The 14,508-nt window shown below is 46.6% G+C and overlaps 1 protein-coding gene across 1 annotated transcript in view; it reads left to right on the forward strand.

The window, feature by feature from the left end:
• The window catches only part of B4GALT5 (beta-1,4-galactosyltransferase 5), a 40,288-nt gene extending 25,982 nt beyond the window's left edge, over nt 1-14,306 (forward strand). The window contains exons 3-9 of the mRNA XM_034641793.1: nt 3,729-3,842; nt 4,699-4,823; nt 5,813-5,929; nt 6,538-6,725; nt 7,436-7,558; nt 10,135-10,236; nt 11,142-14,306. Of these exons, the coding sequence (XP_034497684.1) occupies nt 3,729-3,842; nt 4,699-4,823; nt 5,813-5,929; nt 6,538-6,725; nt 7,436-7,558; nt 10,135-10,236; nt 11,142-11,289 (917 nt within the window). The 3' untranslated portion in view covers nt 11,290-14,306. The remainder of the gene's footprint in view (nt 1-3,728; nt 3,843-4,698; nt 4,824-5,812; nt 5,930-6,537; nt 6,726-7,435; nt 7,559-10,134; nt 10,237-11,141) is intronic.
• Nucleotides 14,307-14,508: the final 202 nt, after the last annotated feature.

A 14,508-nucleotide genomic window follows, 5' to 3' on the forward strand; every position in this document is an offset into this window, starting at 1 on the left:
CAGGTTTGCATGTACGAACTGAGGACTTTGGGGCTAATTTCTGTGTAAATGTAATTTTGCCTCTAGGGTTCATGCCAGCTCTGTTTATATCTGTAAAATGCAGGCTTGGTGTTTTTCAGGAAAGCTACTACTGAAAAGGACAGAAAGCATTCTGTTCCTCTCCTCCCCTGTTAAGAGACTTAATTCTCGGGGCGCCTGGGTGGCACAGCGGTTAAGCGTCTGCCTTCGGCTCAGGGCGTGATCCCGGCATTATGGGATCGAGCTCCACATCAGGCTCTTCTGCTATGAGCCTGCTTCTTCCTCTCCCACTCCCCCTGCTTGTGTTCCCTCTCTCGCTGGCTGTCTCTATCTTTGTCGAATAAATAAATAAAATCTTTGGGGAAAAAAAAAGAGAGAGAGAGACTTAATTCTCTTCCAGTCGACTCTCACTGGGTTGTGTCCCATGGGCACTTGTACAGCAGACAGCATGTGCCTGTAGAAAAGGATTCACTGCATTTATTGGCCATGGATTTTTGGAAACCCTCTCACAGTGTTGCTTAAAAAATATCTGAGTTGAAGATTGTAGAATTCTCCAGTGCAAAAGCAAGTTTGAATAGGAAGTTTTAATTTTCATGGAACCCGCATGAATCCCAAAGGGTATTGGTGAGAGAGATTTTAATCCTCTGAAAAAATAGTACAGTGTACTGGAAAGATCACTAACCCAGAGTTTAGTCAGGTCTCTGTCATACACTAGCCAAGTCTTCTTGTACCAGTTGTGTATATGGTGCCTTGGTTTCTTTATCTGTTAAAAAAAAAAAAAAAGGAAGTTGGAGGGCCCCCTTCATGCAGATTCCCTAGAAAAAAGGCATCAGCTTCACATTCTTAAAGCCCCACTAAAGTGACAGTAAAGAGGGTGTGTGGGTGTGGGTGTGTGTGTACGCGCGCACGCGCGCACACATATCTGTGTGGGTTCAGTGGCATAAACCCCAAAGAATGAAGAGAACAGGAAGTTGGAAGTTGGAAAGCAGACCACTGATGCAGGATTCAACAGACCCAGGAAAACGGACTGCTTGATGGGTCCACAGGGAAAGCCACTACCACCCCAGAATCCCCCAGAAGCTCAGGAATTAGCAGTTGTCAAGTACTTTTACAGATAAGAAAAAAGTGGCAGCTAAGATAAAAATTGGTTGAAAGCTACTTAAAAAGCAATTGGATATCCAGGTCCTTTACCCATCCTGGCAGAGGACTAGAGACTTGGTTACCCTCAGGGATGGTGAAACAAGGGCCCCTCAACCTGGGGGCACCTAAGGGGCCCCTCAGCTCCTTTTTCCTCTTCTGGCAGGAGGTTAGAATAGAATGCCCTGTGGACACCTGGCTGGCTCAGCTAGAGAGCATGTGACTCTTGATCTAAGCGTTGTGAGTTCGAGCCCCATGTTGGGGGTAGACGTTACTTTAAAAAAAAAAAAATTAGCGTTCTCTAGGGAATCTCATTGGACCAAGAAGAAAGACCCTAAGATATTGACTCTGGAGGCTTCTAAAACCAGACTTCTGGCCAGAGCACTCTACAATGAGGAACCTCAGTCCAAGTCCTTCCGGTTAGCTGGATAGTGCCCCACTCTGAAATACTAGGTGCTGTGGAGCGCTGTGCTAGGGATCAGAACAAACAAGCAGCAGCAAATTGAGAGAAACAGGCTATGCTGGGAGAAGAAAACGCAAAACAGTTTTCACATACGTTCTCGAGGGTGAGGGGAGAAGGATTGCAAACATGAAGAAAGAGTATATGGTAAGAAATGAACATTCAGAAAATAAAAAGGACTTTTTAAAAATAGCAGAAATGAAAATTAAACGAAGGTCTGGGGGGTGCCTGGGTGGCTCAGTTGGTTAAGCATCTGCTTTCGACTCAAGTCATGATCCCGGGGTCCCACGATGGAGCCCCATGTCGGGCCCTTGCTCAGTGGTGAGTCTGCTTCTCCTTCCCCCTCTGCCCCTCCCCCTGTTCATGCTTTCTCTCTCAGATAAGTAAATAAAATCTTTAAGATTGAAAAAATGAGAAAATCAGAGGACCAAGAGGTCTAACATCTAACTCATGTTTTCTGTTCTCCAGAAAGAGAGCGCAGAATAGAAGGGAGGGAATCATCACCACAGTGATACCTCTAGTGCTGTCCCCAAATTCTAGAACAGGAGGACATGAATTTCTAGACTGTAAAGGTCAAATGGTCAACACAGTGGGTGAGAATAGAACTCAAAATAGAAATGTGACATTTCCTGAACCAAGAGAAAGTTCATCACACTTTTAAAAGGAAGTTCCCAGTCACCTTCAGAAAGAGCCGGAATTGGAATGGCTTCGGATCTAACAGGTGTAGGTGGAAGCTAGAAGGCAGTGGTAGCACTTGCACAGTCCTCAGGGGGCATCGTCTCCAGCCGAGCATATTCTGTAAACCCAGCCGACCTATGAATCAAGAGAGAAAGAGCAGAACCAGTCAGGTGTACAAGGCTTCAAAACCACTTCCCATTCGTCCCTGCTTAGGAAGCCACTTGGAAGATGTGTTCCAGCGAGAAAAAGGGAGAAACTGAAGGCAGGCAAAGTGAGGTTTCACACTGGTGAGAAGTGAAGGGAGTCTCTAGAACTCCAAGGAGGGGAAACCACAGAATGGCGTCTGCGCTGCTGGCACAGGGGAGAGCCAGCCGGGGAGGGAAAACCACAGGACGGTGTCTGTGCAGTGGGCACAGGGGAGAGCCAGCCGGGGTTGGAGGTGGTTGGAAGCTGCAGGACTGTCTCTGGGAAGACAAGGTTGAGAGAATGCCTGATGCTGGCAGACATCCTAAGGGACTGTGGTGGCAGAGGGCATGGTGTTGAGTTAGTCATGATGCCATATCAAACTAAGCAAACAGAGAAACAAAACAGTCACTTCGGGGAAAAAAAAAACAACCCAAATTATGTGGGAAAAGAAAAGGAATCATAACTTTGCACATTTCTCAGCTATGAATAGTATCTATAGAATAAATACTTCAGTGTAAATACTAAAGATGGGCTGAACCACAGCGACCGTAGATGGTGGGAGACAGGACGGTGAAAGGGTGTGAGTGGTGGGGGCAGGGGAGGGAAGGGACCAAAATCCACAGGCTCCACAATGGGAAGTCAGTGGGTAAGACTACATCTGAAGCATCTGGAACAGTTGTATAGGAAGTAGATACTAAAATAGTTGGCTAAAAGAAATGAAACTAGCTCCTGTAGAGAGTAAGACATGGGTGGAAAGGGGTCCTGGTGGTTTTTTGTTTGTTTTTAATTACGTTGTAGAGGGGCGCCTGGGTGGCACAGCGGTTAGGCGTCTGCCTTCGGCTCAGGGCGTGATCCCGGCGTTGCGGGATCGAGCCCCACATCAGGCTCTTCCGCTGTGAGCCTGCTTCTTCCTCTCCCACTCCCCCTGCTTCTGTTCCCTTTCTCGCTGGCTGTCTCCATCTCTGTCGAATAAAAAAAAAAACCTTAATTACGTTGTAGAGTTACTCGACTGGACATTGAGTGCATATAAAGCTGTAATAACAGTAAGAATAGAGACACTGGTTAAAATAGTATCATCTGGTTAACCTTTTTATTGATGGGTTCAAATTTTTAGCTGCAGTGAAGAGCTAGTCCAGAGTCCTGATTCTGCAAAAGATGATACCTAAGAAAAATGCCTTGGTAGGCCTCTGAGAATTGCAGAATTGATGACCTGTCCCGGTCTGAGCTGCCTTTTTTCTTCCCTCTCTAGATTATCCTCTTGACTTGAATCACAGTGAAACCTTCCTACAAACCACAACGTTTCTTCCTGAAGACTTCACCTACTTCGCAAACCATACCTGCCCCGAGAGGCTCCCTTCCATGAGTGAGTAGAGCATCTCCTGCTTTTCAAACTGACTTGTCTGTTTTTTTGATTAAAAGGAAAGGGAGAGTGTTCTCGATCTCTCAGGATGCCTCCCCTCTGTAGGGAATAGAAATGCCTCCCTGCCACTGGAAATGGATTACAAGAGCTACGCGTGTACTGACCCTTCTTTAGCCCTTCTGCAAGGTTGCCTGTGTTCCTGGTGCCATTTTCTGCCATATTTTTCACTCTTTCTTTGCACGTACCCCCTTCTTGGTGACTTGGGGCCTGTTAGGATGTCCTAGAGAAAGTACAGGCGACCAGCTTTATCTTTATATAAATCCCACGTTGATTATACCTTGTTCGATCACAGGATGAACGTGACCCCCTCCAAGGGCTGGTTCAGAAGAATTCTGGGGTCTTCTGTCTTCGCTCTCGGTGTCTCATGTGTGATATAAAGCAATGGCAATAAGCCCTTCTACCTTTTCCGTGCCTTTGGGCTTCTCGGACCGGGCCCCTTCTTCACTTAAGTCAGTGATGACGAGCGACTGATGAGTGAATTGGGCCCTGTGTCTTCTTGCCTCCAGAGCACGTGGAGAGGCTCCAAGCTCAGCCTCGCTCTTTCCTCCTTCCTCTTTGAGAAGTTCAGCTGACATTCCGCTTAGTCTTAATTTCTTAACTTGCTGCTTTACCCAGTACTAGTGATGAGCTGAAATGCAGGGAGTTGCAAAGCAGGGGAAGGGCCTCCCATCTCTGTGAAAAACACAGCTGAAAAAAAGTATTGAACCTCCCTAGAGAGTAAAACCCTGATCACAGGGGGAAAGCATTCTGTTACTTTGTGGCCTCTTAATTCTTTTTCTTCCCCCCATTCTCTATTCAGAGGGCCCAATAGACATAAACATGAGTGAAATCGCAATGGATGACATCCATGAAATCTTCTCTAAAGATCCAGCCATCAAGCTCGGAGGGCACTGGAAGCCTTCAGATTGCGTGCCTCGATGGAAGGTAGGGTGTGGAGTCAGGCCCAAGGTGCTGGGAGGCCCACCTGGCCTTGCCATCCTTCCAGGCCAACGTGGGATTCATGGACTGTGATAATTCGTAATTTGCACGCTATGACCCGATGCAAAGTATCTGCATTTGACGGAAACACTTCAGAGGCTTGAGTATCCCTAAGCACACTGTGTAGCTCCAGAAACGTGCATCGTTCTATGACTGAGCAGGACCCTTTTGTCTTCTTTATAGGAATACTGGCTAAGCACATGGAAGGGTTGGTCGGTCTCTTGTGCCACTTTTGTAAAAGCTGTCTTCACAAATTCACTGCTTCGTGCCTTGTTTGGCATTGTTAGTAGGAGTTTAGTGCAACAAAGAGCAGAGCTATCCAGCCTGACACTGAGAATTGCTTAGTGGTTTTCTGCGTGACTGTAGTCAGAAGCCATCAGTGTGGGGGTCTGCCTCATGACACTGGCTTAAGTCCATCCTTTCAGCGAGTATTTGTCCAGGTGCTTCTTCTGTGCCCGTCCTACAAAGAGCAAGGCAGATCTCAAATTGACGGGCATTTGCAGCCTGTCTGGGATATATCAATTTAATGACCAGCATTTAAATATGTATAAAGATAGATACATGTCCAAGTGCACCGCATGTTGTAAGGGGAGCAGTGTTTTGTGGAGTGCATTTTCGTTGTGTGCTTTTATCTGTGGACATGTTTGTGTGTGGGTCATGGTGCAGAATGAGTCTCTTCCTCTGGGTTGTGGTCTAGAGTGAGTTCAGTCAGCGGGCCGACCGTGTACACAGGGTGGTGTGTATCAGAGCGAAGTCCACTTACTCCCAGGGGCCCACCTGCCGGCGTAGCTCTTCCTTTAGTGGAGGTCGAGGACAGGTCAGCGCTCCAGAACTCCCCAGGGGCCAGCTGGTCACCGGTTCTTTGGCAGTGTCCTGCTGCAAAGCAGAAGCTGAGGGGGTTCACGGGGTGGCTTCTTTTGCTGTGCCCTGTCCAGGTGGCGATCCTCATCCCCTTCCGGAACCGGCACGAGCACCTCCCGGTCCTGCTCAGACACCTGATCCCCATGCTTCAGCGCCAGCGCCTGCGGTTTGCGTTTTACGTGGTTGAGCAAGTGAGTGGCCCATCCTTTTCTATTCGTTCTGTTCTGAGACAGCAGTTCAGAGTGCTTTCAGCCGATCCACTTTTGGGGTACAGAGCCAGTGAAACTGAAATCTTAGGACTGAGCCACCCAGAGGTGAAAGGGGGCGTAGAGAGCAGTTCTGTGCTGCTGGGTTGAGATGTTACTCGACACCGGCAGCCTTGCGTGAGTCCAGGGTGGAACTTTGTTTACCCTTGAACAAAGGCCCCTAGTCTGGTGGTTCAGCCAGTCGTGCTTTGGGTGGTGTCTTTGGTCTCCAGACCCAGGAAATTCCCCTTAAGATAAGGAGCCGTGGGTAGAAATGGCCATATTGTTCTTTCTTCCCTTTGTGGGGCTGGGTACTCCTCCAAATGCTGCCCTAGGTCGAGTGCCTGTTTTATGACAGTCTTGGGAGAGAGGGGCTTGGGCTTGTTATCCTTCTTATTTCTAAAGAAATCGAGGCCAGATGTCAAGTAGCTTGCGTCGCGGTGATGAGCGTGCGGGCCAAGCCATCAGGTTCGTTAGCTCTCCTTTAGGTGGGGCTGAGGCAGCGAAGATTTTGCTCCACAGTCCTTTTAAAACTAAAGCTCTGCTTCTTTTAGGTTGGCACCCAACCCTTTAATCGAGCCATGCTTTTCAACGTCGGTTTTCAAGAAGCAATGAAGGATCTGGACTGGGACTGTCTCATTTTTCATGATGTGGATCATATACCAGAAAGCGATCGGAACTACTATGGATGTGGGCAGATGCCAAGGCACTTTGCAACTAAGCTGGACAAGTATATGTATCTGTGAGTATCATTTCCTCTGGAAGAGTTTAAATCTAAAAGGATGCTGAAAGATGCAAAGATGGCAAAAGCCAATTAGCCCCACCCCGGTTTGCATCGGCTGACGAATGGAGAAACAAAATGGAGCGCAGCCACGGCACAGCACACTGTTAGGCAGTAAAAAGGAATGGAGTCCTGCTACATGTGACTGGAGGGATGAACCTTGAAAACACTGCTGTGTGAAAGAAACTAATTACCAAAGGCCACATGTTGCATGATCGTGCTCCCGTGTCTTGTCCAGAATAGGCAAATCCATAGAGACAGAAAGAACAGCGGTTGCATCGGGTTGCAGAGAGGAGGGGGGAATGAGCAGTGACCGCTAATGGGTACAAGGCTTCTTTTTGGGGTGATGAAAGGTATTAAAATGGATTGGGGTTCATGATTGCACAACTCCACGAAGATCCTAAAAACTATGGAATTGCACACTTTGGAAACGGGTGAATCATTTGGAGTGTCAATTATGTTTCAGTAAAGCTGTTGTGAAACAAATCAATTAGAGAAAGATGCAGTTCGCCACAAAGGTCAGTGCGTCTCAGTGCAAGGAAATGGTTGCAGGTGGTGAGGGCAGTAGGCGCTGTGTCACGTAGGCTGTTGTTCTCCAGTAAGATGGTGGCCCCAGGGGAAGAAACCATCCTTTGATTCTCAGATGATTCAAGCTGTACGTCTCCTTCTAGGCTTCCTTACACCGAGTTCTTTGGTGGAGTGAGTGGCTTAACAGTGGAACAGTTTCGGAAGATCAATGGCTTCCCAAACGCTTTCTGGGGTTGGGGTGGAGAAGATGACGACCTGTGGAACAGGTAATCTCCTCTTCCGGGTTCTGGGGTCTTCTAGAAGTAACTACCTTAGGCTCCCCAGACCAGCGCCACACAGGAGGGACAGGGTGCAAGCCGTGTAGGTAATGTGAAACGTTCTAATAGCCACATTTAAGAAGGTTCAGAAAAGAATTTTGAGATGAAATTCATTTTAATGTATTAATAAAACATGCCAACAGTATATTTATCACAGAGTATAAAAATAATATCCTTCCAACATATAATCAGTATGAAATGTTAATGAGAAACTCACATTTATTTTTTCTTTTACTATACCTTGAAATCTGGTATATATTTTACGTTCGTAGAACATTTCACTGAAACCTCCCCAAACCAGAGGTCATGTATTTAGTGATAAGTGTACACAGATTTATCTATACTGTTGGATAAGGCTTGTATTACACAAGTGTGCGAGAATGATGCTGTATTTGAGTAGTGTAAATTAATCTTTTTACAGAGTAAGTAAACAGTAACCTAGTAAGGAACAAATAAGCAAAAGCATCTCCACCTTGTCTAGATGGACTTTAAAAAAGTTACACGTTGCTTTTTTTTTTTTTAAGATTTTATTTATTTATTCGACAGAGATAGAGACAGCCAGCGAGAGAGGGAACACAAGCAGGGGGAGTGGGAGAGGAAGAAGCAGGCTCATAGCGGAGGAGCCCGATGTGGGGCTCGATCCCATAACGCCGGGATCACGCCCTGAGCCGAAGGCAGACGCTTAACCGCTGTGCCACCCAGGCGCCCCGCACGTTGCTTTTTGATTACAAAGTAATACTTGCTGATAATAAAGGTGCATAACCAAAGGGTATCATTCTTAATCCCCATTGCTGTCCTATCTCGTTCCCAGGAAGTAGCCGTTTAAACAGGGCTGTTTCTTTCTCTGCTTCTTTGTATTCATACGCGAACAACCCAGACCGTCCCTTCGCCCCTTCCGACCATGTTACTACAGAGAGAGCCGCTTTGTTATCTTTAACAGTTGCATGGTATTTCTTTATGGAGATACACGCTATTTTATTTTAATCCTCTCCTGTCAATGAACATTGTTTACAATTTTGAATATCCTTGTTCACGTGTGCAAATACTTCTTCAGATTAAATTCCTCGTTGTGGAACTGCAGAGTCAGGTAAATGCTCTTTTAAATTTGGATAGTCATCAGGATTCCCCCCAAAAGTGATCGCAGAAAGATTCCAAGCAGCGGTGTGGCTACATTCCCACTTTCTCACATCACTGCCAACACTGGTTATAGACAACCTTTTGCTTTTTGCCACATTTCGGCCCTTCAGCAGCCACGTGTGGCTCGGGGCTGCTGTTCTGGGCAAAGGAGCTCTAGCCAGTTCTTCCTCAATCTGAGAGGTAAAAATGGCTTGTCATCCTTTTAATTTGGGTTTCTTCGGAACCTAGTGAGGATGAACAGCTTTTCCATAAGCATAACTGGTATGACTGGTCCCTGAATCCATTTGAGCTCTCCCAGGACATCTGTCCTAATTCTCAGCTTGCGCTCTCCCCAGCTCCCCCAGGCAGTGCCCTGCACAATTCCCAGGCACACACTAGGCGTTCTCTGTATATTTATCAAATCAGAGCGAGGACACATGTCCCAAATATCAAAAGGAGAGTGTAATTTGGAGTAAAGAGGAGGATGTTGAAATAATATTCTCCCAGGTTCTAAAATATGAAGACAACCATAGATTTCACATAGATATCCAACATCTGTCTCCGTGTATTAATTATTTCTTAACAGCCCTGTCAGCTTTCCAGTAGTAAATCCAGCTTGTGAAATCCTGTCTTTATCACATTAAGGATAAATAACCAAACACCTCCTTAAGTTCTGCTTTCCTCCTAGAGTTGGGAAGTTTTACATCGAGATCAGAGGACATGATAAAAATTATCTCCCTGGTGATGGGGGAGGTGGGCAGAGTAATTAAGTTCATAAGCAGAGAAAACACAGTGCAACTCTGGCTTTACCAACTTGCTTTATAGTAGGTTTTGGACAAGAGCGGTGCCGTCCGCCAGGAGAAAAGCGTTTTTGATAGGACCCAGAGAGAGGACGTGTGCACTCCTCTCCTCTCCTGGCGAATGCTCACTGTTATACCTGTCCCTGAGAACCCATGGTACACCTTACTCTCAAGAACTTTGAATTCCTTTTCCTTTTCAAAACTTTTTGGTATTGTAGACCTCTTTTCTTTTCTTTTTTTTTTTTTTAAAGATTTTATTTATTTATTCAACAGAGATAGAGACAGCCAGCGAGAGAGGGAACACAAGCAGGGGGAGTGGGAGAGGAAGAAGCAGGCCCATAGCGGAGGAGCCTGATGTGGGGCTCGATCCCACAACGCCGGGATCACGCCCTGAGCCGAAGGCAGACGCTCAACCGCTGTGCCACGCAGGCGCCCCTGTAGACCTCTTTTCTAAAGCCATGAACTTACCCAGAGGGACAGGCAATTGAATATTTAGATGCAGAATCAATTCTGTTGTTCAGCTTGGGGTTTCTCAAGCTTGGCGTAGGTGTGGTCATCTATGGTACTTGATCGTTTCATCTGAAAGCCCAATCTCTTTGTCTCGGACAGAGTACAGAATGCGGGCTACTCTGTGAGCCGACCGGAAGGTGACACAGGGAAATACAAGTCTATTCCTCATCACCATCGAGGAGAAGTCCAGTTTCTTGGAAGGTTGGTACAATTTATTTATTCTTCTTACAAATATCCTCTATACTTTGAGTTTCCAGATGTCCCAGAGCATATCATGTTGCAGCCCCTCGTTTTACTCCCTGCCTCCTCGACACGGTCCTGTTCTGGCTGCCTTATAGTTCCTAGATAGATTTTCATTTACCCGTGAGGCAGGCGTTTATGTGAAATCAGATTATCGGTGAAAAATTTGATCATAGATCTTGGAAGGAAGTCACTCATTTAGCGTCTTAAGCTTCATGGTCTCCTCTGTAGTCTTCAGGGAGCTGGAGAAAAATCCACTTGGTCCGAGGTTCCTGGGTAACTTACACTGACAGGACAAAGCAGAGTTGGCCCTCTTCCTGTGAGCTCTGGTTCTGGAAGGGTGCCCCCGAGCTTCTGTTCGTGCATGATAAGGAAGTTCTGTACTGTAGTAATTGGGGCATGTGGATGGAGTGACAGCTCTCGTTTTCAAGAGTGCCTTTTTGTCTTGTTAACTGGGAGGAGGACTGTTCTCTGGACCACCAGTTCTGATTGCATGAACTCTGTTGTCGGGGGAGTGAAAAGGCACTGAATGCAGACCCCGACCTCGCTCATCTGATGTATTTTTAATATCTTACCTCCCACTTCCCCATTCCGTGACCTCACCTCGGGCAAGTCATTGAACACCGGGAGCCTTGGTTTCCTCATTTGCTTAAGGAGCGGTGCATTAAATGAAATGATGTTGTAAGTAAAGCCCCTGGCACGAAGTAGGAGGTGTTCCTAGTAATAACAACTTTCAGCAGGGAGCAGCTGGACGGGGTGGGCCGGTCGCCCCGCCGTGTGATGCAGGAGAGCTGCCCTGCTCTGTCTGCCACCGTGAGGAGGTTGGGCCCTCATTCAGAGCCATCCCCTGTTCTCTGCTCAAACAGGTACGCTCTGCTGCGTAAGTCCAAAGAACGGCAAGGGCTGGACGGCCTCAACAACTTGAACTACTTTGCGAACATCACATACGACGCCTTGTATAAAAACATTACTGTCAACTTGACACCCGAGCTGGCTCAGGTGACCGAGTACTGAGATGAGGAGAGAACCTCTGTTTGCTTTACCCACCGCCACCAAGAAAGCAGCCTGGGGAGAGGTCTTGGGGCTCCACACAGGAAGAGAACGGAAATACGGTGTCTGATGAAGGATCACAGGGTCCGAGGAGAAAATGTGAACAGAGTACACGCACAAAACGCCTTCACTGTGGCTCGGGAACTTCCTTCATCAGGACTGGCTTTCTGTTTCACAAGACAGACGTCGGTCCTGCTGCTCTTCTCCCCTGGTCTCGAACCCCAGCGTCCTGTCCCAGCTGGGGTCTCCAGAACAGGAGCTGATGTCTGCCGTGGTACTGGCGCCGAGCCCGTTCCTCCGAATGGCCTTTGGAGCTTCTCGGCCTTCAGAGCAAAGAGGCAACCCCACCACAGGGCAGCTGCGTTTTAGGAAGGGCAAATGAAACTCCACACACCATTCTTCTCCATCTCCGGTGTTCTCTTTGGTTTCAGTTTTTTGTTTTTGTTTTTTTTTTTAAATTACCTGCTTTGGGTGGGGATTCAGGGTGGGGGAGGGATTGGGGAAGATAAATAGACCTATAACAATCACTTCTTGAAGAAGTATAATTGTAAATAAGCCATGTAAAATGCGTTTTTTAAATTTAATTTTATAGCTGGCTCCAATTCAAACCAAGGGTTTATATATTAGATGACTTATTTGGTTGGCAAATGCAGGAACTCAGTTAAAATGCAGTGGAAGGGCATCACCTCCCGAATTGCTGTCACCTTGGAAAGGAGTGGATACAGGGCATGTCCCAAACAGATCGGGACAGTCCAGGCTATCACTGGTAGCTAACTCCTGCCCCCTCCCATCCTCCTCTTCCAGAAGTCTTGCTCTTGACTTTTGCTGTGGACTCTGTCTTCCCTGTTGGGCACGTATGCTGTCATCCCAGTCTTCTGCTAAACAGGAGCCCTCCCTGCTCAAAGCGGACCCCTTTGGGGGGCCTCCTTCTGCACACGCTCCCGGATCCCTGGACTTTCGTTTTTGCCCTTTCCTCACCGAGAGGGGGGGGATGGGTGGGTCTTCTGCCTCTTCTTTTTTCCATTTTTCTTTTTTTGCTCTTGTGGAACTTGGCCACAATTCCGGAAATCTGTGCCTAAATTTAATCAACTAGCTTCAGTGATTCCTCTCAATATTTCCCTTTTTGGTTTCTGGAAAGATTCTTTGTCAACATTATGAACTAGTTCATAGACCTAATGAGCGATGGACTGAAGAAGTCAGCCAGGGATCAGGTGACACTTGTGTGCTGTGGGTCAGTTGGGGGCCAGGGCGAACCCAGTCAGAGCTTGGCGGGTAGACAGACAGAGCTCCCGGATGCCAGGACCCAAGCCCGAGTGCTGGGTTCACACCCCATGCACTTCTTGAAGTTAAGATTCTAAATTGCCCTTGAAGTTGTGCCTCTCTGTTTTTCCCTGAACCAAATCCCTCAATTCGTAGTCCCTCTTGGCTTCTGCAGGATTCTGAAAAATGCCAGTCTTTTCCTCTCCTTTTCCATAAAACATATTTATATATTGTGATTAGGAGTACTTTCTGAAAAGTACTTCATATTTTTTTTAATTGCCTTGTTTGCCTTCAACTTCCTTAATTTTCATGGTTTACATGGATGTGTGTGTAGGGGGTATATTTGTGTATATACGTGTGGGTGGGGATTTTCTCCATTGCATGTGCTGGTTCCATGGACATATGATCCCCACAAGCTGTGGGAGTGATTGGCCAGGCCTTGTTTTTTGTTCATGCTTTTGTTCTTTTGAAGAATAGAGTGGTATTGTAGAAAACCAACCGCGTTACAAAGCTCTTATCGGCTCATATGAGAGAGCAGACTGCTGCCCTTGAAATGCTGGTAAGTTGTATCATATGTTTTAAAAGAATGTTGAGCATCTCATGCTTTAAAAGACCTTCATGAGGGAACATTACACACAGGAGCTCACTTGGTTTTCCTTTGAAGTCTGGTGCACAGAGCAATAAAGATTTCTTTCCCTTTTCCTCCCGCCTCCCCTCAGGCCTGTGTGCTGGCCTTGACTCTCCACCTTCTCCTTCTTCTCCTTCTCCTGTCCTCTCTCATCCCTGAAGGCCATGAGTGGCTTTCAGTGGCACACAGCCATGATGTCATTTGGAAGAATATGCCAGAACAGACCTATCCTTGGTTAAGGATGATGTGTGTGTGCACGGCCGTGTTGTAAAATGCTCTCGTTCGAAGCTTGTCACGAACATATTTGCCACCAAGACCAAAATGTTGGCAAAAGGCTAAACAGCTGATTTTAGAAAGAAAAATGCTGATTTGAGGACAAAAGGAAAGGTGTCTTTTCACTGCTTGAAGTAAGGTCACTGAAATTATTTTGCGATCATGTGTTTGTTTTATTAGTGTGAAATCTCTTAATGTGCACCACTCAGTCATTTACCCGCCAAGCTGAGTATCGTGTGGGAAACATAGAAGTTAAAAACATACAGCCAGGCCCGTGAGCTGTTAATGGTGTGAGATTCTCCCGTTTAAAAAAAAAAAAGAAAAAATAATAAGAACCAAATGTGACCTTGTGCGTATTTTGGCAGCTGAAATTCTTTTAAGGCTACTGATGGGTGACCCCTTAAATCAATCTCGTCTCAGCTGCGTGCAGGGAAACGTTTCTCCTTTTACGCTGTTTTTCTGGGCGAGGAGTTATGGCAAGAATACTCCTTTTGACATGATGGGGACCCTTGTTGGAGCTCCTCTGCCACAGTCACGAATCGCTGAGCAACAGCCGCATGTACTCATTGTGTCCGCTCGCTGTTGACGATGGCATTGAACGTAGCTAGCTTCCTTCCATCACGACGTTTTTTTGAGCTTGCGCTTATGTTTTAAGAGGTGCCAGGGGTACATTTTTGCACTGAAATCTAAAGATGTTTTAAAAACACTTTTCACAAAAATAGTCCTTTGTCATTACATTATTTACTCATGTGTTTGTACATTTTTGTATGTTAATTTATGAATGATTTTTTCAGTAAAAAATACATATTCAAGAACCAAACCTTGGTGGTCGTCTGTCTTTGCCTAAAACAGTTTGGCTTCTAGGAGGCCTTTCCTCTCTTTTTCTTGTGGGAGTTTAGCTCCTGTGTGTTCCTTCAGGAGCTTGGCTTCCACGTTGCTCGGCTGACCCGTGGGTATGCCCGAGAAGGACTGCCTGCCTGAGCCCGGACACCAGACCAGCTGAGTAAAAAACTCAGCCGAGG

The sequence above is a fragment of the Ailuropoda melanoleuca genome, chromosome 13, assembly GCF_002007445.2.
Source record: "Ailuropoda melanoleuca isolate Jingjing chromosome 13, ASM200744v2, whole genome shotgun sequence".
Lineage (NCBI taxonomy): Eukaryota > Metazoa > Chordata > Mammalia > Carnivora > Ursidae > Ailuropoda > Ailuropoda melanoleuca.